Source organism: Gobius niger (assembly GCF_951799975.1).
Source record: "Gobius niger genome assembly, chromosome: 1".
NCBI lineage: Eukaryota > Metazoa > Chordata > Actinopteri > Gobiiformes > Gobiidae > Gobius > Gobius niger.
Window position 1 is genome coordinate 64,104,194 of NC_136852.1, and position 27,842 is coordinate 64,132,035.

General features: G+C 43.1%; 1 protein-coding gene across 2 annotated transcripts in view; it reads right to left on the bottom strand.

Annotated features, from left to right (window-relative positions):
* Positions 1-27,842, bottom strand: part of znrf3 (zinc and ring finger 3) — an 82,806-nt gene that overhangs the window by 31,889 nt on the left and 23,075 nt on the right. For both annotated transcript variants that reach the window (XM_079571728.1, XM_079571727.1), the window contains exon 2: positions 9,823-9,945. In XM_079571728.1, the coding sequence (XP_079427854.1) occupies positions 9,823-9,945 (123 nt within the window). The remainder of the gene's footprint in view (positions 1-9,822; positions 9,946-27,842) is intronic.

The window sequence follows — 27,842 nt, forward strand, 5'->3', positions numbered from 1 at the left end:
GTAACTTAATACAAGCCTTTGTATTTACCCTGAAACAACACTATACTTATGAGAATTTGTTCAGCAAATTAGCTTTTAAGATTGGAAAGTTTCTGCTGTGCGGTGAATGACAATCCCCACTTTCCCACTTGATAAAAAAAAAAAAAACCCATTCAAAACTCTCACGTTCCCCCATGCGTCCTGTTTTCTCTTAGCTCACAGTCTAATAAGCATTCAGCGTCCCACACAAGCCCTTTTTCTTTCCTCTTCTCCTTGAACGGGCCCTAACCTTGGCTCGCTGGCGAAACATTAAAGGGAAAAAGGCGGTATGCCATTTTCACCCGCGCTAACCCCGGCGCTCTGGAGAACCATCTGTAGGAGGGGACAGGCATCAGATTAGCCGCGTGGGGAGCAAGGGGGCTTGGGTTTCCAGCTTCCGTGCCAGATAGCGGCTCCGGAGCTTTTAAAGACAAACAGGGCCCTGACATACGCAGCGGGGCGCGGGACATTGACCATTCTCACGCACACACACAAACGCGATTCCTCCACAAAGCTCGGCCGGCTTAGGGGGTGAGATGCGGGGAGAAAAGACAGGGCTTTGCTTGACGTAGGTGGGAAGTCTGCTCCTATCTTTGTCGAGATTTACTTTTTCCACCGTTTGTCTTTTGATCCACTGAAGACTTGACCGTAGCTGGTGTCTATTGAATGACGTTGTGAGACTATAAATGAAAAAGAAAGAGTATAACTAAGTATCTAATAACCTTGGCATCGCAAGAATCAAGATGTTCATGCCTAGTTTTATGTGTATCATAATGGCGTCTGAATGATAAACAACAGCCTCTCTGCCAACCGACGATTCACAAAAGTACTTATACAGTTACTCACTGGCATACCACATTCCCAAGTGTCTTGCCCAGGGACAAAGTGGCAGTATGAACTTGTAGGAGCTGTATACGAGCCGCCAACTTTCACGTTAAGGAGACCGTTTTCCCACCTGAGCGCTATAAAATAAAAAATAATTATAGTGTTTAATGATCTAGCTCTGGCTTTGACACTTCAGCATTCAATTGAGTTTTACTGTGTGACAACTGCAGCTTTATTAACTGTATCAAAATTAGGCATCGGCACCGGCTTTGATCCAGAATAAAATTGTGCATTGAGATGTGGATTTTGCAAATATGGGTAATAAATGATCTGCCTCGTTTAACCTCTTAACCCCCACCTTAACCGGGCACATTTTCTCCAGTGTGGCTTCACCCAAATATAACAGCTTCTAAAAAAAAAAAGCAACAAAATAGCAACAAAAAAGTGACAAAAACATTGAAATGGTGAAAATGAGGTAAAAAAAACAAAAAAAACAATGAAAAAGTGATAAAAAAAAAGTGACAAAAAAGCGGTAAAAAAGTGGTAAAATGTGACAAAAAGTGATTAAAATATTGGTAAAAAAAGTGACAAAAAACAATTAAAAAGTGGTAAAATGCAATTAAAAAGTGAGAAAAAAGTGGTAAAAATGCAATTAAAAGTGACAAAAAAGAGACCAAAAAATGATTTTATAAGAGTGACATAAAAGTGATAAAAAAATGATAAAAAAGTTACAAAAAGGTGATTAAAAAGTGACAAAAAGCTCTAAAAAAGTTACAAAAAAAACGATAAAAAAAATGGTAAAAATGCAATTAAAAATCTGCAAAAATGTGATGGGAAAAAAAAACAAAAAAAGTGGCGACAACACGGCAACAACGCAAGGGAAAAGACGAGTTTACATCAGTTTTGCTTTAAAATGAGGCTTTACACTGGCCTATATAGACTGTAAGCTCCAGTCGAGAAACTTTCAGACTTAGGTAAAGTAGCAGTGGAGAAAATGTAGCCGTTAAAACGTTTAGAATCTGGTATCAGCGAATCTTTGACGTTGGAACTGAAAAAGTTGCGTTTGGTGCGTCTCCAATCAAAATATTACCCCAATAGTGTTTTGTTATACCTGTTTAGCCATAAAACACAGCCGAACGTCAAAATAAAGTTCCAGTTACTTTCACTTTCCCGCAGTTGTCTCTTCCTCCATCTCTCTCTCGTCTGAAGTCCCCGCGACTTCTTTCTTCTCTCTTTAAATAGGGCCCTGAGCTGTGAAGTCTAATAATGGTCATTTGGCCTCCCATTGAAAGCTGGGGGTAAATCTGCCCGGGGACGGCTCACTTTGAAACACATGACACATGGCGCTTCCCAGTGACCATGGAAACGGGCGCAGTGGGAACCCCAAGTGGCGTGAAACGTGGCTGAAGCGCTGATTTAAGGTTGGGGAAAGAGAGAAAGAGTGACTATAAGGAGGAGAGGGTGAGGGTGCGATGGTGAGGAAGGGAGAGAGAGAGAGAGACCCCTGTGGAAGCCTGTTCGACACCCTGCCAGGAAGAGCGGCCAAGATAATATCAGCAAGTCGAGGCGTACACAAACATGAAAGAGAGCTGGAGAGCCAGGCCCCCGACCATCGCCGCATCAAACTTTTCTTCCTCACTCTTTGGCTCTTAATCTCTTCCCCTGCACGCATTCCTTTTAAAGCGTTTTATGTGTCGAATCAGACGGGACGGCAAAGGGGCAAAACTTGCACAATGGCGCAAAAAATGTACAGACTATCCTTGCATCATTTCTGATATTCCACGGCATGTTTCACTCTCCCGGGCTACCACTGTGTTTCGTTTTTTTTTTTGTTTTTTTTTAAAGATCTTTCAAAGTCACCAAAGCGCATTCCTCGAAACAGAGCACATGAAACTGAACTCCCATTAGCCTCCATTACTCTGCACTTCACACAGCAGCTGCCAGTGTGAGCTGCTCTGATCTCAGCCGCTCCGTATTGACTTACCATTCAGCACCCAGGGAAGTAAAAAAAAAAAAACTGCGAATTTTAACTGCAAGTCGAGGGCAGAGCGGTTTCATCAATATCTCTTTTGTGCGGGCCGTGAAAAGTTGGCTCTTTATAAAACTTTTATTACCAGGCAGCTCCGTCTGAATCGGACAAAAGCCGCAGCCGGGGGATCGATGGCTATTATGGCTTCGCTGCAATTTAACAAAACACGGCAGGATATTAAACGGCTGCAATTGTGGAAAGAAAGGGGGGGAAAAAGATGCAGATGGACAGAGGGGCGAGAGAAACCATGAGTGTCTTTCTATCTATCTAAAGTGATTGTGATTGAATGGTAGGGAGAGTTTCTTCAATCAAAGCTAGTCATTCTCAAAATCAGGTATATTGATGCATTGATTTTACTTGGGCCTTAAATTGCATCAAATTGCAGGCGATAGTCTAGTCCAGTGGTTCCTAAAGTGGGGTCCGGGGCCCACTTGGAGGCCTCAGAGGCACTTCGGGGCCCCCCCAAAGCTTCTATTTAAAACAAGTGCATTGAGAAACATTGATTTTGAAAGGAAAAATACATTGATTTGCCAAAATGTACTACTTCACACCAGTATTTAGCCACAGTCATTGCTAGATGTTGCTTTTATGTCATCTCAGCTGTAAGATTATAACAAATTCCTTTGAAAAAACTGCTGCACAAATGGCGAAACGCAGATCTGTTCTCAGCATCAATTTGAGTCCTTATGGTACTTGGAAAGCCAAATAGTGCCGTGGTTAAGAAAGAGGTACGGGATCGTCATAGGTGCTCATTAGAAGTAAACGTGAGCCTCCTTCAGTGTGAACAGAAGGAGGCTCAAGCCCCGTTTCGATCTGGAAACGGGGCGAATTTCTCAGAAGACAATAACAGACCTAATGTAATAATGATAATCAGCAATAAATGATCCCATTAAAATGTATTCATGTACATTATCAGTGCTTCAATCTGGCACATTTACAAATTGTGGGCCTATATGGTTTTTCATTGATGTGAACTGAACCAATCCAGTAAATGAAGTGACACTGGCTGTCCTTGTCTAAAACCTGCAACTTGTATCTATTTACTACCTTTTGTACCTTTAATAAATAAAAGTACACTGCCCTTACAAAGTTTGGGGTACACAGGCCAGCTCTATCTCTAATCTGCACAACAGTTTTCAGCAGTGCTAGCATACATGGAAATGCATGAGGGTTTTCTTATCCTCAAATACCCTTTAACACGACGAGCTAACACAATGTACCATTAGAGCGATGGTTGTTGAAAGGCACCTCTGCACACCTATGTAGGTGTTCCATTAAAAATCATCAGTTCCCAGCTAAAATAGACATTCACAACATTAACAACATCTAGACTGTATTTCGGATTACTTTAATGCTATCCTCATTGAAAAAGGTAGTGTTTTTTAATGTTCGTATATATACATCGTTTCAATAAGACCTTAAAAGGAATACTTCCCCTGGGTAGCATTCCCACATCTGATGCGCTTACGGGAATTTCGGTCAGTATGGGCTGGTCTGAATGCAGGGCAGCCCCTTCTGTACAAGAGCCCTGTGGCATGACACCCTCCTGGCACTGCCACGGCCTCCAGACGACCTCTCACATTCACCTGAGTGTGTGTAGCCCGGCGCACAACCTCTGCCGCCGACGGGCTCGCACTCCACTGTCTGCTGCCATCGCTTTGGTTTTAATGCAGCTCTATCTCTTGTGCAAACACACACACACACACATACTGCCCATCTTGATCCTGCACAGGCCTGAAGGACTTTGCGGAAAAAAACAATTGCAGCTGTTCAGACAATGTTGTTTCATTTCACTTCACACTTTACAACCACATCTCAGAGCATTGGTGTTTGAGACTGGAATCTATGAACTGGGAAAACCTTTGCAACAATCACATGCTTTTCAGGGTTTGTTTGATATTTAGACATCTATACAAGGAACTAAGCCAGTTATATTCATTATATACATATATGTAGGTGGCCCAGCATTACACAGTTTAAAAGCAATGTTGAAACTGATCACTATTGGTTAGAGATTTGCTCCATAAACCCACCTAGATTACGTAGAATCTGTAATATAGGATTTATAATGCATATTTTACTGCTATATTGATTGTTTTATAATACTTAAAGAAAGACACAGCAGCCTCATCCTCTCTCGATCTGCTTTTATATGAAAACGAGGACGTGTCAACAAAACCACCACCGCGAGTACACAGAGGAAAACAACATTTGTTTATACTTCCTGGGGTGAATATGGCGTTTTAAGGCCACGCTTTCTGAAGTAAAAGTAAGTCAATGCTAATTATTTACAGACCATTATGTGGCTAAATATCAATGTGAGATGTGTGTATATAATATAATATAGTGCGCAAATGACCGTTTTGTGTTTTCTCCAGTTCACATGGGGCAGAGACATGAAACTACTTCCTCCAGAGTTTTCAGTGAGGCCAGGTGTCAGACAATACGATATGTACGTACCGCTGTTTTGTCGCTGTGTAAACTGCGACTAAGCATAGCAAGAGATCAAGAGGTAAAGAGAGCATTTCCTGGATACGAAGGACCTCAGGAGGAGCTTGTTGGGAAAAGGACAGCTCTTCATCTCAGTTTTTCTTCACCAGAATCACTATTCACAATTCACAGCAATTCATTAGATTACCGTTGCGTCAAAGCGGCACGGTGGCGCAGCGGTTAGCTCATAGCAAGAAGGTCCCGGGTTTGGTCCCAGGCCAGAGGGGGCCTTTCTGCGTGGAGTTTGCAAGCCAAAACTCCCACTGTAAAGCTGCTCTGGACTGCACTGCCAAGGAGAGAGGTAAGTAAAAAGAGCTCACATTGTTCCATGACAACTGCGGTTGAAGGATTGCGTCTGTATGTGACTCAAAGGCAGAGCTTCCCACACAGGATACACTTTTTATGGCTGTGCGCCTCTGGCAAAACTTGAAAGCAGCTATCTTTGTTTCAGGGAGGATACATCGGTAATGATCTTGAAACCTGTCCTGTTGCTCCAGTTATTTTGGCGATGCTTTGTAGTGGCCGGCCGGGCTTGGACCAGTCTGCTGCAGTGAAATGTTGTCTTTGGCTGGCGCTTAAGGTGGACTCAGTCATGGGGGGAGGGGGGAGTGAGCTGGTGGAGGGCAGCGCCAGGCCTCACACAACAGCTACATACCAGCTCTTTTGCATGGCAGGCCAGCCAAGAGGCTTACTTTACACCAGTCATGAGGGGTTGTGTGGGAGGAAAGAGCACATTTTTTCCTGCTTTTGCAAAAAAAAGTTGTACCAATCGAGTCCAACTGAGACACAAATCCTAGCCACCCACTTACTAAAGCAGACGTACCGCTTTCGTAATCGGCCTGAGACGCCAAAAATACTCTTCTGTGGTCCTTTGAAATCCCACTCCTCTCTGTGTTTGCCACCGTGCCTCTCCAGGACTGATGTCATGAGAGTCCGAGAGAGATCAAAGGCTACTGCCCAGGCCCCGCCCCTGTGCGGCCGTTCCACTGGCACAGACCCCCCAGACGCACGGCCACCAACACGGCCCAGTGGCATGACTTCAACTTCCACAGCAACCACCAGAAATGACCAACCATTACAGAAAGTCAGAAAAGACCAAGAGCTTCACATTCGGTAAAACATTTCACAGCATTTTGATCAATATGGAGACTTGTAAACTCTGGGTCTGGAGGAGAGCCGGCCGCTGTGGCACACGGAGGTCAGGGTTAACCATCCCCATGGTCTGGCAGGAAGCAGACAGGAAGTGGAGGAAAAAACTGTGTACATATACATGACACGCCAGCGCTTTGGTGAGGATCGCACGTGGACTTCAGAGAGCAGCACCGAGGGCCCCTTTCCTCCTCTTCCTCTGCGGTTCAAATGGGCTGATGTCAGCGTATCTTTATGCGACAAAGATGTCTGGGTGCTGAAGTCATTCCTTTGCCAGTATACTGTACGCAGAATTGTAGATACTATGGTCCTTTCGCGGATATACAACGAATGAAGAGTAAAAGAAAAACTATATACACCGCTTGAATACGTTTTAGCTATTTTCAATGCCAATATATGTTAGTATTTGGTATAGTATTTTGGTTTTCATCAGAACGTTACCCATTATCTAGAACTATAACATCTTTTGATCCAGATTTTGCATTTATTTATTTGAGCCAAACAATTTCCATGCTTTATTTGAGCTGGGACAGCTTTCTTAGTGTCTTAAAACCTGCCAGTCATCATATCAGTATTATCTGCAACAATATTTTAATGTAGCACTGACAGTTAAAGGGACTATATGGAGTTTAAAAATGTTAAAATTATGCATTTTCCTCCCCCTACATGTTCCAGCCATGTCCTAAGATGTAGAATGAGCCCAGACCTGTTCACCACAACTGCCTCTAAAATCCTGCACCGTCTCTCAAAAAGTTGTTACTTCAGTCCGCATTGCCGTCATGCACGAGCTTAATATATAGAAGGTGCAGTTGCACGTATGACCTGAGGTGGCAGTAGTGAGTATAAAATGGCCAGCTTGCATCTAGTCCCTTTAAGGAAGGGTATGGTCCCTCCCTGTACATGGTAATAACCTCAAACACATCTTTATCACTATCGTACACTTTGCTGGTTAGAAAACACAATATTGATCAAAAAGTAATTTCACTTCCTGATCCTCCAAGTGTGCGATCACAAGCCCCTCCCACCCCTACCACTCTCCTCTTTCTCCTGGATTAAATAAAAAGATTAAGTTTATCAAGACATCAGGAGCAGCTTTTTGGGAAAAGGAGAAGCTTTTTGGGCAAATAGCCAATTCAAAGATTACTGAAAGATGCGCCAGCGGCTCAAAATACAACTCCAGGAATGTCTTTGATGAGAAAACAATGTTGCAACATGGTAAAAAGCCCGAAAAAGTTGACTGAGTCCTTATGAAAATGGGTACATTAACTTCTGACTTTCACAGGTTGCTAAAAGCATGGCTACCGTTTACTGACAAGACATTCACACTGACAAGGGTTAAGTGCCTTGCCCAAGGACAACAACCGTAACATAGAGCAAACCGGCAGTTACGAGCACATTCTTTCTGCCACCTCAAAACGCCTTTCTTGTATTTAAACCACAAGATAATGTAAGTGTTGACCAGCGCCATTGGCATGACCCCGGTCCCAGACGCACTATATTTAGACATGGATTGGAATAAACAGTATTTTTTCCACTTCATGCCATCGCCGGGCTCGAGTAATTAAAATGGAATCTAATTTGAGCGGACGAGACCCTAACACTTTGGGCGGCAAAGAGGAGTGGGCTCTCGGGTTCAGTCAGGGGCCAGTCGAGCAGGACGACTGGTGGAGGCGGGGTGACGGCGTACCAGTGGGCAAAAGGCCCCGGGACGGTGCTGGGCATGGGGGGCGGCGGCCACTGTCCCAGCTGGCAAACGCACTGGTGGCAACATGAAGCACCCAGCTGAGAGGAGAGCCCTGGGCGTGGGTCTGTCAAGATGCAACAATGGGTTCCTCCTCCAATTATAATTGTCCTGAATGAGTAAACATGGAGCATGGAGGGACAGAATGATCCAGAAGTTGGAGGGATTGGTCACAACTCAAAAAGGTCACAGGTCACAAGCTTTTTTTTCAGTATGCTGTCTCTTTTAAACATTCTACCAAAGTGACTGGCACATTATACACTGCCTGACCTGGTTTTGACCCGGGGCTGCTGCAGTTGGTCATCTCTACAACAACACCCAAAGAATGAGATCAGCTGACGACCTAAACATCATGAATATTCGATTATGTTTTTATATTATTTCATCAATTGATTTCTTCTTCCCTGATGGCATGGACATATTCAAAGATGATAATGCCAGAATTCATCATTTTCACACGTGGATTGGCTGAGTCCAGATCTTAACCCCATTAAGAATCTTTGTGATGTGCTGGACAGGGCTTTGCGCAGTGGTCACGGCCATGTTTTGACATTTCAGAAGCTCATTAAAACAATGCCACAGCGAACACCAACAAAATACAGCATTAGAGAGTGTGACCCCGTTTTTGGTCAGACAGTGTATTTGGCGACATGATGGTGCTACACGATGTCCTGTCCCAGCTGTATTCTTCCCCCGAGCGCTCCCGTTTCTCCCATCGACCCAAAACATAAACAATGGGCTGAAACCACCAGCTAGGCACCAGTTGCTTTGAGGCCAAATGCAGAGGGAGGATTTTCGACAACAATGTCTACAAATACCAAATATCTTAAAACTACAGACGACAGGATGTTTCCCTTTTTCAACCGTGTGCTGTTATGTAATGTTTGTTGCAGCTATGTTTCACTTACAAAGGTCAAATTCAAGCCAGTTGTGATTGTGTAGAAATAAACTCTTACTGCAGACCCAAAACTGGACCAATATCCTGCCCTTGTTGTGCTTCAAATATAAAATCACATTTTCATCTCGGTCTAAACTGACTTGAATCCAACAGGCGCTAGTCTGGCTCGCTTTAAATCATACATTTATGTCCTATCCTAGAGCAATCAACTCTATATTACTTCCTTCTCTGCTATAGCTACTATATAATAATCATGTGAGGACTTATTACATCAGGTCAGCGGCCTTGACAGAAGAAAGTGCATCATTAGCATGTCTATACGACGCACGGGCTCCTTAAATTATGAATGGGTGCTCTCTTTCTGTCACTGGCCGCGCACTGGAGAAATGAGACTATAGCCGGCCCGTCCCCCTCTGCTGCCCCCTCACATCCTCCGGGGGAATGTTGGTACATTCCATTAAGAGGAACACTTAATTAAAGCATGATAAAATACCACTCCAGAGGGGGGAGGAGGGAGGGGAGGGGGGGGATGTAACAGATGGGGAGGGGCTGGTTAAACCTCTAGTTAAGTCCAAGACAATAGCACTGCGCAACGTTAGACCAATGGAATCGACACATACACACTTTATGATGTTTGGGAGTAAAAAGCGCAGCGGCAGACTGTAATCTTACCTTGCCAAGCACAGTCAGGCAACTGGGGTCCAACTCTGGCTGCTCCAGCTTCACCACTCCGACCCAGCCATACTCATATAGGTCCTCTTCATCATTGTTGTTACATAGTCCCAAAGGATGCATCTGGAAAGTGAGGAGGGCATTCATTAGCATACAAATCGCATCATACTATTCAAATGAACATTCAAAGATAAAAGACAGTATTAATGTCCTCCTTCTCACAAACGAATTAGTAAATATATGCACTGTTGGCACCACAACCTTTACAGACAACAAAGCAGCAAAAGGAGAACATGTTTTCATCTGATTCGTAAGCGCTTCATCTTATAATTTAGGCACCATTAATACGCAATCTTCTCTTCATCACGTTGCCAAAAACTGTGACCTTAGATATGAAGTGTGCAGAAAATTCCCAAAGCCCATGCAAGACCCTTCGAGAAGAGCACCAGCTGGACTTATCAGGATTTATGCGCTTGCCTAGATCTGCTGAAGTGGCTTTTTTTTGCATTCCACTTTAAGCAAAGGTGTCGGCCGAACCTGCCCCATGATTAATAATGCTGGTGTTTCTTTTGTATGTGGCCAAAACTGCATTGCAGTTGAATTCAAGATACTACTCCTGTTGTTTCATGCCTTCTGAGACTGGCACAACAAACACTGGTGTAGATATGTTATTCATGAAGAAACAACTTTCAAACATGGTTAAAAGGCAGTCAAAGTTCCCCTCACATAGGCAAGTAAATTGGCCTAGTTTATGTTGCCAGAAAAAGCTTCGCAGTGCCAGCCTTTAGAAGATGTCAGCAAAGAAGATTAAAGCTAACGGAAGTCAGACATCACAAACACTGACTCACTGCCAGGGCCCCAAAAGAAAGAGGTGGTGGCCTCCTTAATTGCGAACTGACAAAGGCACTTATCTTGATACACTTATCTCAAAGGACTTCTCTAATTCTTCCTACCGTGGTGGAGCAAAAAGAAACAGTGCAATGGAGGGGCAGATCAATGGCGGTCGGAAAGAAAAATGCGATGTCAAGTTTGCGATAGTCTGTGGAAAGAAAATACCGTCCTCGCTGTTGAGACAACTTGCGTGTGTGTGTTTGTTAAACTTACAGACTATCACTTTAAGTAAATGTAGTTGAGTAAGTGCAACTGATTCCTAGCATAGCAGTGACACACATATCATAATATTGCGCAGCCATACACTTAATTAAATTATCTCCATTGCATGAGGTGCTGCAAAGTGGCACACGATGTCCACATTCCTGTCCCTCTCTTTCCAGGGCGCAGCTGATTTGCATTCGACCCCCTTTTTTTTTTTAACACTTGTCTAAAATCCCTTCAGGTCAGAGGCTTGACCCCTGGGCCCTGTGGCACTGAAGTAGGCACTTCTTGAATGCGCCGCTAACCTCCTGCCCACGTGATGGAGGAGGGTTCAGAGGTCAGGGTTGGGCTATCAGTGGCGGTCATCTGCAGTGGCCCGGGGCTGGAGTGGCCCACTATTTGGCGCCATAGTGCTGGCTCATTGGGGTGTTTTGGTCATTGGGTTAATAGGATAAAGTGACCTTCGGCTCAGACTGGCCCACTTCGAATGCTAATACAGGAGCCGGGCTTTGCTCGATTGCCAGGGTGGGATTAATGCAGGATTTTGACCCTTTCATTGGCAACACTCTTAATCTCATCTTTTATTGTTAATGCTTTAAAATGCAGACATTTCATTCTGAAAAAGATAAATAAATCAGTGCCCACTGCTATTTCTCTGCTTGTTATAATGTGACATTTTACTGTATACACAAAGCTGATAGGATAATCCTTTGTTTTATGGAGGTATTGCTTCTAACTCTTTAAATCAGTGTTTCTCTGGGACCTTCCTTCACCCAATCATGGCAAACTGTGACCCACATTTAAATATTAACTTTGTACTAACAACTGTTTACAAGCTTTGTGATGTTCTTTGTGTCTTACTTCACACTTCAATGTAGCATAATGGTGATGGTCGGAGGGGCCGATGGCAGCTGTGGCTACAATAGTAGCTCACCACCACGAAGTCTGGTGTGAATGAATAATGACCGCAGTGTGGCACTTTGAGAAACTTGGAAACACAGGCTTGAAAAGGCGCAATACAAGTGTATTGTACATTATTGTTATAATTATCTATTCCTTCAAATCATTCTACTTCCGTCTTTGTTGGATTATCCAATTATTATTAGTTGCTTGACTTACAACACCAATGAAGGAACACTAGTACTATTCGTTCATAATGCATGGACACATTTCTCAGAGCATTTTCTTTTTCATTTTTCAGGTAAAAGATGTAGCGAATTTGAATTGTTAGAGAACGGCCTTGAATCCTCCAACGCAAACCTCCCACACACTGAACACTGAGGCATAAACTATCACTCACAACCTTTTTTTACACCTCAGGAAGGAATGAGCACAAAAGGTCAGGGCTAGTTGAAAACCTTTCAGACCATCTTTCACACGATGTATAAAGACGTGCTGCAGGAACAAAAGCATTCTCTGAACATACAAACTACATACACAATATGTTAGATTGAAAACTGTAGACCATTGAGAAAAGTGATGCCACTTCATTATTTTCACTGCAGTATAAAATTATAAAGACCAACACTCAACTGGGGATAGGTTCACCTGAACTAGAGAATAAATAATCTGGTGGCATAATTCACTGCATTTAGCACAAAATCACGAGCACAATTACTGTGATATTAGCATAACATAATATAATATGATACTACAATATAAAGATAAGAATAGTTTTGTTTGTTCTACAGTCGGGAAAAGCAGCAGTTGTATAAGAATGCAACAAGTGACAAAATTACGCAAGTGACATGACATATTAAGGGATGCCCATTCTGTTCAGTTTCTTTAAAGTGATAGTCTGGAAGTCTAAATGTTTTACACATTTTATAAAGTGTGCAAAATCGACCACCTGGTTTTGCATTTTGATGTAAAGTAAGTACAAATATACCTAAATTATTTTTGTTAAGTCCCTCCTTCCCCGATTTCTTCAGCTAATCAGAGTCTAGCATCCTCCCGCCTTGACCAATGAGACAAGCTTTTCCTGTGAGCCAGCCTGTCAGATCCAATCAGGAGGGGAGGGGGAGGAGGTTGATCGTTTACTTTCAAATTTGGTTCCTGCTCTCCTCATTTTGCAAACTAAGAAGGGCTTTCTGGTCCAAGAGGGGAGGAGTTTACTTTCACATTTCACCCTACCACTCCTCACTTTGCAAACCTACAGACTATCACTTTAAGCAATTAATTGGCCGCCTTTCTGAGCAATTATTGATTAACTGTTAACATAATATAGAACTTTTAAAACTTTTTCCCAGAAATAACAATGACCCACAATCGTTGTCCAACAAAAATGGATCCATTAACTCAAATTATAGATTTTTTAGGAAACAGTTACTTCATTTTATGTTTATTTGTTCTTAATTCTGTAAGAGCTGAGATGGTACTTTATCTAATTGATTAATAATGGACACCCTATTACACACAGACAAAACCCTAACCCCATTCTGAAATTGTCATGTGATGAGTCAAGTGCACACCGAGCCTCCCTGTCATCCAGTGTCTCCAATGTTAATAGCAAACTGAAGTGAGTCAGAGCAGTACATCTTTTGAACCGGAGGAAGACGCGGAAGTGAAAAGCTGCTTGTAATTACAGCCCCTGTCGCGCTGCGCTCCTCGTCAAACGGTTCGGGTGGCAGAGTGGGGAGGCCCGCCTGTGCCCCTGGGCCCCGAAACACTGGGCCATTGTGCACTTGGGTTCCCTTCCACTCCAAATGGGGCAAGCCGGGTTGTTGTTGTGGCGATGGAGGTCCGTGTTGTTATTTTAGAAGCTAGCGCCATTATCTCCGACGCACGGGGGTGTCTTTTTCCTGGTCACATGTGGAATGATGGATGGTTGAAATTGGAGGGAGAGAATAAGTGGATGAAAGATTTGATGAAAGTGGGTCAGGGCGACAAAAGAGGACCAAATGCAAACATGCCTTTTTACACACACATACAAACACAAACCAAAATGACAATGAGTATCCTCCCTAGCTTTCCCTGCAAGGCCTCAGTGCACACAAACCCCCGGGGTTATGGAGGAGAGTTAGGTAGGGTACACTGGGGGATAGTACCACCAGGGGGCGACTCTCCTCCTGCCCAGCCGGAGCTTGCCCCTTGGGGAAGCATCGTTTCACATGAATATCCCCTTACACAGGGCCACACTCTCAATGAAAGCCTGGCGGGGGTTTGTGCTGCGCTTGTCACTGGCCACACCCCCCACCCGCCGTCAAGCCCCGCCTCCTAACCACCTGTAGAGAGAAATAAGGATAAGCCTCATAAGCGATGCTAAATTCACCTTTGATATAGTCCATTCAAGACTGTGATTTGTGGCGTGAAGCTGGTGTTGGTGTCAAGATTATTTAAAACACAAAGCTTATCAACAAATAGGGCTGGGTACCATTAAACGATACCAGCCTGGTATTGAAAAAAAAGGTTGGGGAAATGGAAAAAATTGAAAAAATTGTGGGGGGAAATGGAAAATTTTGGGAAAATAGTGGAAAAAATGGGGGAAATTTAGAGAAAAAAATTGGAAAAAAATCTGAAATTTTTTGGGGGGATAAAAAAAGGAAAATTTGGGAAAAATAAGAGATTTAAAGGAAGAAAAAGGAATAAATGAACATCTATATGAATAATAATTTAGTACAGCTATTGGAAAAAGTATCGTTCAGGTACCTGTATCAAAAAACAAGTATCATTAAAGTACCGGTATCAGAAAAAACGGTACCCCACCCTATCAACAAAGATTTAAAATTGAGTCAGCCTGCAATAATTTAGGTGTCTACAAGTAGCAAATAAGTTAGAGTTTATTTACTTATTTCTGCCCTTATTTCAAGTAAAAATGTGCAATGAACAAATACAAGAAAAAGAAATGACTATAAAGATGATTATTTGCTCAAACACCATTGATATTTTACATTTTAAATTTGAAATAATGTCTAAAGAAAAGACAGTAAGAAGAGATTACAGGATTTTGAATTGGCCCGCAGCTCCCGAATCCAACCTTTCATTTTCACCGAACGACATGCTAGCAAATTTGTAGCGCTGTGATGAACACAAAACCGCAAAGAACAGGTCTGGTGATGGATTACGAGCATGAACATTACGGAGAACAGTTTTGTGTTGCCTCTAAGGTGTAACAAAATCAAGGAAATACAGATGTGAGCACTTCAGCAAAGGAAGAAGAAACGCGCAAGGCAAACTACCTCAAAACTGTTCGTATAGTGATGCTACATAACCATAATAACCTAACTAATCTGAATGCCTTCTGCAGCTTACTCGGTTGACATCATCCCTCCCCACTCCGATGTTGCGTTGCATTAGGATCAAAACAAGGTCCTCCTCCTTTTAAACTGCCCACCCCCCGCGCGCCACCCCCCCCTGACCCCTCAAAAGGAAATCAAAATGCAAGTCACACCATCCAAAGCCATTCTTCCCAGTCTGTCTGTGACACAATTCGCTGAGCCTTTGATCAAACAACAATCACTTCTCCGACCCCCCCACTCTTTCTTTTCTTCCTTTTTTTCCCCCCTCTCTCCTTCTAAATTATTGGTGCCTCCCGTGTCCCACCGCACATCTCCAAAACAGCGGCCCCCGAAAGCTGCGCTGTATGCCTTCACCATGTTATATCAACCTGGCAGGAAACTCAGCATCACATCAAGTTCTATAAAGCAGAGGACAGGATTATTTTTTGATAAGACATAAGTACAAGTTGACATGGTGCAACTATTCATTGTATTTGTGCGTAACGGCAGTAAAACACATCAAATTCTGTAGTTTTTCTCTGGAGAACACAGACTGCCAATCTGAAATATTTGGGAAAATTCTAGTAACAACACAATATCAGAGGGTTAATAATGAAAGGTCATGTAGTGTCTCAATGTTTAGCCAGTATATTGTATTTGATGTCATGACAGAAGCATTCAGCAGTCACAATAACTACTATATCGACCTAATAAATGACAAAATCAATACAGATATGGCCTCAATACATTCATCGTGTCTACTAGAGGTCGACTGATATGGGTTTTTTAAAGGCACTGCTGGCCAATTATATTATTATTTTAGGTGATTCAATCATAGTTTCTATCCCAGCTTTGATTAGTTGCCGCTAGCATTAGCATGCTGCGGCTAGCATTAGCATACTGTTGCTAGCCGCTGCATTTTGGGCGGTGATCAAAAATACAATTGGTTAAAACAAACTCAGTGATTGAATGAATTGATGAATTCTCCAGGTTCTGTGCTTCAAAATGACGTGCAGCATGTCCATATTCACTGAGGTTTAGTGAAACTTAAATCTAGCAAACTTGTTGCTAACCAATGTTCGTCGTGATGTTTCTCTGTTCCCCTGAGGCCTATGGACTCATTTCAAAGACCTGACTTTGCTCATTCCAATGCAAACAACGAGAAGTCTCTATCAGCTTTAATCGGCGCTAGATCGGCCGATAGTCAATATTGTAAAATTCCCAAATGTCGACCTTCTTTTTCCAACATTCTAAGATATGATGAACTTTTAGGGCAAGGGTTTATTGTCACTTTTATGCAGTTTCTGTGGCATGAAAAGGTCTTAAAATTAGTTAAATTATCCCAATATTTTCCTGCTTCTGTAAATTGAACTTCAAATGTTATCGTGACAGGCCTACTTCCTCCTCCACCAGAACTAACTAATGTAACCTCTGCTGAGGTCAGACCCTGAGACCGGGGGCCTTTGGGGTCACTTGGAAGGTGGCATCAAAGCTTCCTTGTTTTCAGAACATAAGCGAGCCAACTGTACTGTACACTCCTCTCTTGTTCACCGTTTTCTTTTATACATTTTGGGAAGAAAAGCTGGCACCTATTTGACAAGCACACAAAACGCTGGGCACGGGGCCAGTCCTCGCACCCAGCCGCTCCGACCCATCCCGCCCCGTGTGTTTACGTAGGTCTGTGTTTGAGAAGATCACCGACGACCTGGGGGCTAACGGAGGGCCATCTCTCACTGACCGTCTGCACACAGTGAACCCATTCACCCCAAACCAATGAGGACACACCCCTCGCTCGTTTCTGCAGGGGCTTGAACACATCAACAGCCCCCCATCTTCACGGCGCCCCTGCCTTTATGGGGGGGGGAGAGGCACTGTCACTTCCTGGAACAGCTCACATGTTCAGTCAGCAGAGATGGTCAGGAGCATCGCTGGGTCAGCAGTGCCACAACTGCGAGCATGGGTGCGTCACCAACTGAGTCAGATGGATACAGATGATGTTCACAGAATGTCTCGGCTTCAGCAAGTTTGATTTCACTAAAGTTATCAAAGCAATGGTTGGTTCAAAATCAGCTTTAATAGTTAGACATTTTGTAAAAACTAGAAAGGATTCATAAATCTAGTATTTATTTGCACCAACATGTTTCTTGGTCAAGGCCAGGTCAAATGTGCCATAAAAAGTAAAATAAATCAAAACATTTATCATTACATTTTTTTTTATCAACACTATGAGCCAATACTACTGCAATATATGTACACGACTGTGCCAAAACGTGATGTTCCATTATGTAACTTCCCGCAAACAAGCCCAAAAGAGTGGGCCAAAGCATACAAACAGAGAAATGTCAGCACCACATTAACACCAAGCTGCAGATCTGTGTTGGGACCCTCCCCAACGGCAAACTGTGGCGGTCAGTCTCCACCAATTACAGCAGCCCTGGCATAAAAAACAGGAAACTGGTACACAGCATATGCACAAAGATATTGTGTACAACTAAAACAATGAATCACTGACATTATAAACAGTAGCTTAGATTCTAATAATACAGGTGTATTTTGAAGTAAAGCCTTTGATCATCTCTAATGCTTTATGCAGGGACGACGGTGGTGCAGAGAGTAGAGTCTTGTGATCGGAGGATAGGCGGGTCGAATCCTGCAGGTGCACCCTGTTGTTGTGTCCTTGGGCAAGACACTTCCACCCACCTTGCCTCCCTGCTAACACTGGTGTATGAATGAGAGTGTGAATGGGTGACTGGTTCCTTGATGTAAAGCGCTTTGAGTGCATAAAGCAGGTAGAAAGGCGTTAAATAAATGTGACCATTTACCATTTGTAACACTCTGCAACAGTTTCACCTGAAGAAACGGTTGACATTTGAGATAACTGGCACTCGTAAAGTGTAAATATTATGTTCCTTCCGCTGGAGCTTCTAGTTGATACTGGTGTAGCGTTTTATTTTGTATTCTACATGAACTTCAGAAAGAATCTGCTTTCTGCACAAACCTGGATGGATGGATGGATAAACTTTATTGTCCTCAATGAGGAAATTTGTCTTGGGCTCATTGCCCGCAGCTGTCACACATACAGTACAACCATTCATATAAAACAATTCAGTAAGTCAGTGCAACCAGTACATCACAATAAAACAATTAAGTTCATCTTAGTTCTGACGCCTCTTCACCTGCTCTTTATCCTTCAGTTTATTTAGAAGAGACACAGAGTTGGGGAGAAATGAGAGCTTGTATCTGTTGCTCTTGAACCTGTGTGCTCTGTACCGTCTTCCTGATGGAAGAATTTCATATTCACCATTCAGAAAATGGGATGGATTTTCAGTGATTTTCTGAGCTTGGATGAGGACAGTGCTTTCAAAGGTTTCTTTCAAGGACGGAAACTCTCTTGTGTTGGTCAGCTTCCTGGCCCTCAGGACGAGTCTCTCAAGTTGTGTTTTGCTCTTCACAGTTAGAGGACCGTACCAGGCTGCGATCCCGTACCGGACAATACTCTCAAGAATGGCATTGTAGAAGTGGATCAACATTTCTGTGCTCACACCAAACAGACGCAGCCTCCTTAAGAAGTGGAGTCTTTGGGACAGTTTGGAACACAAGTGCTCAGTGTGCACGTCCCATCTGAGCAGGTCATCAATGTGTACACCCAGATACTTAAAGGATTTGACCTGCTGAATTTCTTTACCTCCAATCACCACCGGGTCATGTTTTTGTATAGTTCTAGTATCAAAAATGACCTCCTTTGTTTTGAGTGCATTCAGGGACAGGTGGTGGTCCTCACACCAGGAGATGAAGGAGTCTACCTCTGCATAGTACGAGGAGGGGCAGTGATCAGCGTACAGGAGGCTCACAATCACGGTGTCATCAGAGAATTTGATTGTCTTGATATTTGGAGCAGAACTACGACAGTCATTTGTGTAAACAGTGAACAAAATAGAAGAGCACACAGCACCCTGCGGCACCCCTGTGCTACAGTTTTTCACTTTCGAAAGGGTGCCATTGACTCTAACCTGTTGCTCTCTGTTTGTTAGAAAGGACAGAAACCACTTCACTAGGGCTGGATTCACTTGTAAGTCTCTGAGTTTCTCCGCAAGTAGATCTGGGCGCACAGTATCAAAGGCCGAGCTGAAATCGGCAAACAGGGCCCTTGCGTAAGAGTTTGGAGTCTCTAGATGTCTGCAAATGATGTGTGACAGACTGAGTATTGCATCTGATGTACTGAGACCTTGTTTATAGGCAAATTGCAATGGGTCTAGTAGGTCAGAGACCTCAGATCTGAGTCTATTGGCCATTAGTTTTTCGAAGCATTTCATGACGACGCTGAAAGAATCTGCTTTCTGCACAAACCTGCGGTCACCTTGCCACTGTGCTGGTCTGTGCAGCACATTTATTAAGCAACTTCAATGTCTAAAAAATAAATAAAATAATAGGTTTTACAGCCAATCTTTGACAGAGGCTGAAGAAGATCATTTCCACCATGCAAAAACATTGGACTACTAAGTACAGCTCTGTCAGGCTCAAAAACTTTACCGTGTTTGTATGAATAAAAATGTCATATACGCAAAAACTGAGGGCCTGATTTACTAAGTTAACACACATACAAACATGGAAGTGCATTTGCGTGTCTAACAAATGCAAAACGGCCTAATGAATATTCAAACTGGGGAAATTTTCTCACAAAGCGCAAAATTTGAGGCAGAGAAAATGCAAATAATCTTGACTAGCAGGTGCTGTCGTGTTTATCACTGCACACAAAACTGCACACAAAAATTGCATGTTTGAGAAGCAGGTAGAACCTTTGCACAGGACAGAATAGTGCAGTTCACACATCAATGTGGCACTCAAAATGTTTTCAGATGTTATTATCTGGCTCAATTAGAAAGATAAAATAATAATTGTGTTGTTTTGATGGTGTGCAAGGTCACAAAGAAAGCACATGTTGCCTGCCACATTGTTTCCCTTGACTCTGCTATGTTGAACTACGGAGCAGCGTCCATCAAACTACTCAGGAGTCTGTCCCACGTTCTTTTAAAGTCCTTAATCCTTGAGAAATCCATGGGGTCTGTACACAAGCCTTATGTTCCGCTGTGATAAATATTTAAAAGCAACAAAATGTTCCACATCACACACAAAATAGCACTTGCTCATTTTTAGTGAATCTCGCAAAGTAGCACCTGGCTTAGTAAATCCATGTTTATGGTTTATGCCAGGCAAGCAGAAATCCACCTGGTTATTCAGGATGCTCAGGTAGTCAGCTGATCTCATTTTTTTGGGCACAGTGTTGCTGAACCTAGACCTGACCAACTGCAGCAGCTCCAGATCATAACGGTTAGTTAAAATGACACATTTGACACAATTTTTGCTAAAACATAGTTAACACAATTATACTATATACTATGCTAATTGTACCCCGTTTTCCTTAAGTTTGGCCATTTTTGTGATGTTTATAGTTTCATTTCCGTATTGGACACTGACAGGAAGTGACATAGAAGAAGGTAAACAATTTTAAGTCAATGTTAAGTCAATGGTAAGTGAGGCAAAATAACGTTTCTGCCCATGTATTTTTTCATGAAAATTGCTGAAATGAAATTATAATTATGCAACTGATGAACTTGCAACTGATGCTATCCATCTAAAAAGTCAAATTTTCAAAACCATTAAAATCTGTCATATGCAGTCCATGTGGTGACTTTTATTTTGGCAAGGCAGTGTAATACTGTTTGACAAATGATGACATCGTGATGGATGCTTTGATCAAATAATAGCTACACGGATGCTATAGGATGGTTCATTCATCCTGGCCTATTGTACATGTTTCTAGTGGTAGGGGAAATCGGAGGAAACCTACGCAGACACAAACTCCACACAGAAAGGCGCCGTCCGGGCATTGAACGAGGGACCTTCTAGCTGTGAAGCTTGAACCCAAACCGCTGCGTCACTGTCCCACCCACAGCGCATACAAATAAATAGCAAACTGTATAAAAAAGAACAACACAAGAATCCACTTATAATTCCTTATCATCTCACAGAAGAAAGTCATTACGTCAACTCCAAATCACTTCAAATGATCTTGAAAAAATGTGATTATTGGATCAGAAATTGGCCACATCTTATGTGTGTGGCATCAAGCAGGTAGAAACAACTTCTTGAGGGTTGAAGTTTCCTTTCATCGAACAACAAAGCTTTTATTTCAACAGACAAAAACATTTACGATCAGCTTGTGAAGGAGCTGGAAAGTTTCAAAAATAGCATTTCAAACACATTTTTCAGACTGATAGTAGACTTATTCGCATCAGAGTCGCGACACCATACAAGGGTGCATTGTGATGGTCCTGCGTAGTTTGACATTGAACGTGAACACGCCGAGATAAGCCGTACGGGCATAGGAGGGCAGCCGCAGTCTTGAATTGCATCCTTCTATGTTTAGAATGCTTATAAGCGACTCACAACTTTTAAGAGAGCCAGCGTCGCCGACACACTACACACAGCACCTCTCCGAGTCCCTCCGCCAGTGCGTGCCCCTCTTTCCCAGCACTGGAAATAACTTCAAAGGGGGCTGGTAGGCCTTGAGGAGAGAAGGAGCCGGATCCAGTTACAGGCGAGCAGCTGGGAGGGCCCTACAGGTGGGGCCAGCGCTCCTCCTCCAGTAACACTAGCACCCGGAGGGATCCTGGCTCCTTAAACACAAAGAACGAACACTTCCTCCCCTTTGTCTCCGCCCCTCTGACGCAACAAGCAACTTAGGCTCCACTGCCCCGGCGAACTTTAGCTTTGGTCGCTCTGAACCCTCTGTAAAAGTGTTCTTATTGTACATCACCTGGGTGTATTGTTGAAGTGCGCAACTCCTCCGTATTGGAAGCAAAAGCTGTGAACGTTTATTTTAGAGCAATGATGCAATTAAGAACAACTTCAGTTTTGTCTAATGGCTTTGTTTTGTTTTCCAGGCAGGTCAAGGACACATCCAAAGTTTGTTTATGTGTTACGAGCCCACAGAACAATGATCTTCCGTTTGTTTGTTTGCTCCTCCCCCCCAATCAAATCACCTTCATGCAAACTTCATAGCAACGGGCAAAGCAAACAAGTGTCGTGGTTCCAGCGAGAGCGGGCCACTGGCCGAGGACACCTAATATCATGTAAATGTCCTGATATGTGGCACAAGTCGGCGGGGTTGACAGCTTTAACACTGAGCGGGACGCCCGGCTTGTGACTCTATTAACTGCGGCCGGTGCATCCTCAAAGCCTCCGCGGCGTGTGCTGTGTGAGTGCACTCTAGTGTGCGCCTCGGTGTCACTTTCAGCTGCAGTCTTTAAAACCAACGGTGGCATGAACAATGAAGGACGGGCTGGCAAAGTTCAAGGGTCAACGCTGGGATGGATGCCATGATTTCTTTTTTTTTTTTTTGGAGGGGGGAGAGGGGAGTGGAAACAGCTGCCCCCTCTCTGGCTTCTTCCCACAGATCACACGTTAGAAAGTAGCAACATTGTGTCTGCGTGGGACAAGCCGCTGTCAGCGCGAGCACAATGCCTTCATTTAACCGCAGCAAAGCGCCAATGTAAATTAAACGTTTGAAAGGTGGAGCGTTTAAATAACTGCAGCAACGTCCCACGCATCAGCCAGAACGTAAAACACATTACTAGCAGTGAGATCCAAAATGTTTGAAACTCAGTAGTGCTGCACAATCAGCTCCAAAACCAGTCCGGACATCATTCAAAGTCCCCACAATAAAGTCCAGCAGCTTTGATTTCCTGTTGCTGAGCTTTTGTGGCCAGCACCGCCCCAAATATCGGAGGCATCTGCTGCTCCTCTTCCATCCGGGCCATAAAACAAAAGTCCAAGTGACTTCTTAATGAGCTGTGATTCATGCGATGGCCGGACAGTGTGAGGATAGGGGCGCGTGCTGACAGTCCCGCGTGTGCATGTGTGCGCCGCAGAGGGGCTCGGGGCTTGGAGGTGGCTAAAAGCGGACCGAGCAGAGGATTGCAGTCATCAACACCTAAGCTCTGAGTGGCCTTTGATGTAGTGCGGCGTCTTTGATGGACCCGGGCCCGTGGAGGAATGCCGCTCTGCCCTCCGCCCTTCCCCGAAAAAAAGAAAAAAGAAAAAAGGAGCCTGAAGTTGTGGAATGCGGCACAAGCTGCTGCTGCTCGGCCCTCTGGAATGGGATTATAGCATTGGCCATATTGCCCCCTCATACTCACTTTCATGTCTCGCTGCCCTGCCCTCTGGGGCGGACAATATGGTGACTGGAGTCTAGACACTGAAGAATTGTGTAAGGATGTACCAATATAACAATGAACTACGGGCAAAAGCCATTCATTTTCTACTGTGCTGACTTATTTTAGCCACAACCAACTTTAACTGTTTACAGCGAATATGAACCAGGACTTAAATCAGGTCTGGAAAAGTATTGACTCCAGATGTGACTAGGACTAAAGCATGGCCAAATCATGTCAGGATTAAACCAGGACTTTATCAGAACTTGAACTTGAGGCAAGGCTTACATGTGGCTCTAAAAACATTTGTTTCAGATACCTGGTTAATTTTCGTTCTACTCTTTCCAACTTCTCCCGACAGCCAATTACCCTGTGACCTACCTTTAATACCTTTAAGCAATAAAACAAAACGACAGAGCTTTTCTGCCATGATGATGTTCGAAAGCTGTGATAAACATTTTCAGACCAAACAGAAAATGCAACCTACTACCTTGTCATCTGACCTTTATAGTAATTTGTCGGACTGGCACCACGAGTACTCATGACTTTCTGGCTCAAAGGAAAAAACAAAATATTATTGGAGCCAAACTATCCTGGGCTAAAGTACTAATGATTCATAACATGAAAGATAAATATACCTAAATAATATCTACATTTCTCCACCAGATCAACTGTGATTCGATGGAGCTATTTTAAATCCGCTGATGGTAGTCCATCAAAGAAAGCTCTTGGACCACGTTCAAGAGCAGCAACACCTAAAGCCTGATGGTTTACCACAGATTAGATCAACATTACACACAGGAGATGTCCAAAAGCAGCTGCCCCGGAACCGGCAGGAGCCGATCAGTGTTCAAAGTGAGCATGGCGCTGTGGCACGGCGGTGTATTTGTGACACCGTGTGTTACTTACTGCGGCAGATGAGAGCCGTAATCTCACCACTTCTCAAAGGGAAGACAGACAGGGCTTTCTGCAAAGGTCAGATTCATTTTGTCCTCACACACAATGTTTCAAATGCTACACACCACACAACAACTGCACCCAACAGGTCACTGTGGTTTCCTGTCCTGCACCCTACATCTCACGATGTTCATTATATATTATAGGATGTGACATGCTCGTGCACTTTGTTTGAGCACCACAACAAAATGTTGCTAGGTTATATGAAATAGCAGGCAGCAAAGATTTTACGTCATATTGCATTAACATTAACAGAGAAAGTTAACTGTAATTTACTACACTGGCTCCAGAACATTCTGACGGAGGGTGCATCAGAGTTTGAAAAAGATTTTAAAAGAGGTCACAATGCAAACTTTTGCACCCATGTAGATCCGGGCCTGTTTACAAGTTTACATGCATTTATTATGTTTGCCGTAATTCAGTCCCTAAAAAACCTCTACATTTGGCCCATCCTTCGATGCCACTCGGGCACTCTGCCATTAGGTTAGGGCCAGCTCAAGGGTGCTCAAGATCGCAAAGGCTCAAAAACCACTCAGCCATGTTTGTGTCTAGATCAAAAATTTGTATTCACTATTTTGACATCTCTTAATTGGTCAATGTTTAAAGAGGGGGTATCGGGTATTTGGTAATAATCTCAAACACACCCGTATCACTATCTTGCACTTGTTGGTTAGAAAATGCAATATATATATATATAGAATATATTGCTCAGCTCGTGTGGCTGTAGTGAAGCGACGGCGAGTGTTTTACTTATGGTTTAGCCCAACTTCAGACCGAGTTTAGTCCTGATTGGATCTGATTGAACCTTACTTTACTTGGAACAGTCATGATTTGGTCTAGTTAAACAGTCAAGTCAAGTCTAGGCTTGTCTCAATGCATTGGTAGAAGGATTATTCCAGCGGCCCACAAATGAATCACTGCTGATCAATAGCAACAACTTGGGTGTTTGAGTCAGAAAGTCTCCAAAAAAATCAGTGCAAAATTACATCATCACAACAAATATCAGAATGTGCCAGTACTAGTCGAGCTAACCAGAACTATTTGTCCCTATTTCTCTTCTCCATGAGATCCCAGAAACTCCCTCCTTCCCCTGGTCTTTACCTTGGCTTTCCCCTTGCGCCACAGGGCACGAAGAGGAGAAGGAAGGGGGAGGGGGGGTGTGGAGGATGGGGAGGCCAAGGAGGAGAGGGGATAGCCAGCATTAGCGGAGGTTTAAGGTTTCCGCCGCCTCACTCCTGTTTTCTTTGGGAAACACTTAACTGGGGGCTACGAATTCACCACCAAGCTACATCACTTCCGGCTAAGGTCAGGCTCTGTGTGCTTTAGGAGATGAAAAGCATGCCCAGAACCACACGCAGATGTTTGAAATGTCACCAACTATTAGCTGAAAGGGTCGTTGCAAACGCGCAAATGTTTAAAAAGAAAACAGCCCAATGACAGATCAATTATTCCTGTAAAAACTGAAAATCTGTTGACATTTCGGGATTTTCTTGGCCGTGCAGCATTTATAGTCCCACCCTTTGCTATTCTTTTCACTACCTCTCTTGTTTCTGTGAATGGCTGCATGATCACCTTTCATGACAAGGGAGGGATGCCTAATCCAGGAGCTCCAGGCCTCCAGTCCAAAAAAAAAAAAAAAAAAGTGAACAAGTAAAAAGACACGGCCAGTTTCAAATTGAAAATAGTTTATATCATGCAATCTTTTTTTATTTTTGTTTTTGTCTATGTTAGAATGTTATGGTATCTTTATCAAATATCTGGAGTGGTGTTTTGTTGCATTTGCTTGTTTCAGTAATCCTGCACAGCGCACACATGTTTAGTCCGACCCCCTTTACTGCACTCAGAACGCCAGCCCGCACTCTAGTACAGGTCATAGGAAGAATCAATGAAGTTTCACTGAGTTTTAATGTCAAGACCATAGACAGCAAAAAATAATAGGCTCACTCCTCCCCGTTTGCCATAACAACCACGTTCGGAAGGGAATCCATGGCGGATTTACAGACTCCTCCTTCACAGCTCTGACGGAGCATGTTCCTAAAAAGAGCATAAGGGCGGGATCCTCACTGTAGACTCTCACTGTAGGCCCTCGCGGGGCACGTAGTGTGATTGTAGCCGCAGCATGCAAAGGGCCTGTCAATCAAAGTCCCGCCCTCATTAGTATACAAGATTTCTAAAATGTACCTAACAAAAATCAGCCTGGTTCCTTTAATTGTAACGAACCCAGTGTTATCACAGGTGCAATATCTCGCTGTAGAAAGTAAAAAAAAAAAAAATAGAAACCAGGCTTTACAGTTGCTTTGAATGTGTGTAAAGTGCAATGCTATCTATTGGAAAACTAGCTTGTTTTGCCGTCCCTACATGGAGATACTACAGCAATGGCGGCCCACAAAGCAGAGCCACCAGCGGCCATTGGTCAAGACACCTTTATTAAACTTGTGGGGGTTCTTTCCATTGCTAAACTATCTTCCCTGCGCAGATTAGCATGATGCTTTTTGCTATCTTCCCCTTGGCCAGTGTAGTGTGTAGCCTCCTTCCTGTCCATATTTTAACTTAAATTAAAAATAAAATAACAGATGAAAAACTTAAATAAACATCAAACCTATTGTCTTTCATAAAAATGAGTTCAGATGGTGGTGTTATTTTACCTTTTTTTTTATCATTAAATTAACGTTAGCCTTTAGCTTCGAGGCTAAAACACTTAGTTATAAACAGAGACGTATTAGGTAATTATTTAAGTATTATTTTTGCATGATTTCTGAGTAGTGCAGTTTAAATATATATTAATTTAAACAGTACATCAACCGGAGTAAAAGCAACATGCGGAGAGCCTATTGTTGATATTATTTTCATTTTCAAATTCTTCCACTGTCACTGCTTTAGCGCTCTCTACTGGTGCTTTGTAAGACTACATGTAAAACATCTATAGTACTAGGGGAATTTTCTAGACTTAAGCTACGCACTAAAGTAGTTTAAAACGGCTGAATAAAGCATGATATAACACTTTCAAATAGAATGATGAAACAAGTGGAAGTGGAAGCAGTGGCAGGATTTACACTTACCCTTGAATTGAACTCTTTAGAGCATGTATTGTGGTAATAGATTCAAGTTCTTGGCAGAGATGCAACTTTCAGAAGTTGAAATGGAAAGTTGTTCTATGGTTTGATAAGGCTTTCCAAGATGTGACCACGGCAGGAAGAAAGTAGAATGCAGATGTTTTTGGAATCAAACTTTTGCTTGGGTCGCAATACCCTCAATGTTGAGATTAGGTAATGCAGTTATTGCAGGTTAGGAACACATATCCAGAAGAAGGTTTTGTGCTGTAGATGATCCGACTGGGTTCTGCCCATTAACTGTGGTCAGTAACTTGTGTGATGTTAACACAAAGGAAGACCAGATACGACTACAGGTCTGCCTAACACAAAACAACCTCATATGGTGAGAACGGGAAAGGAAAATTTGAACTTGTGGAATATTTAACATTTTAATACTTGGGAGGATATACAATACAGAAGAAGGGGCAACATTGTTTGAGGATGAC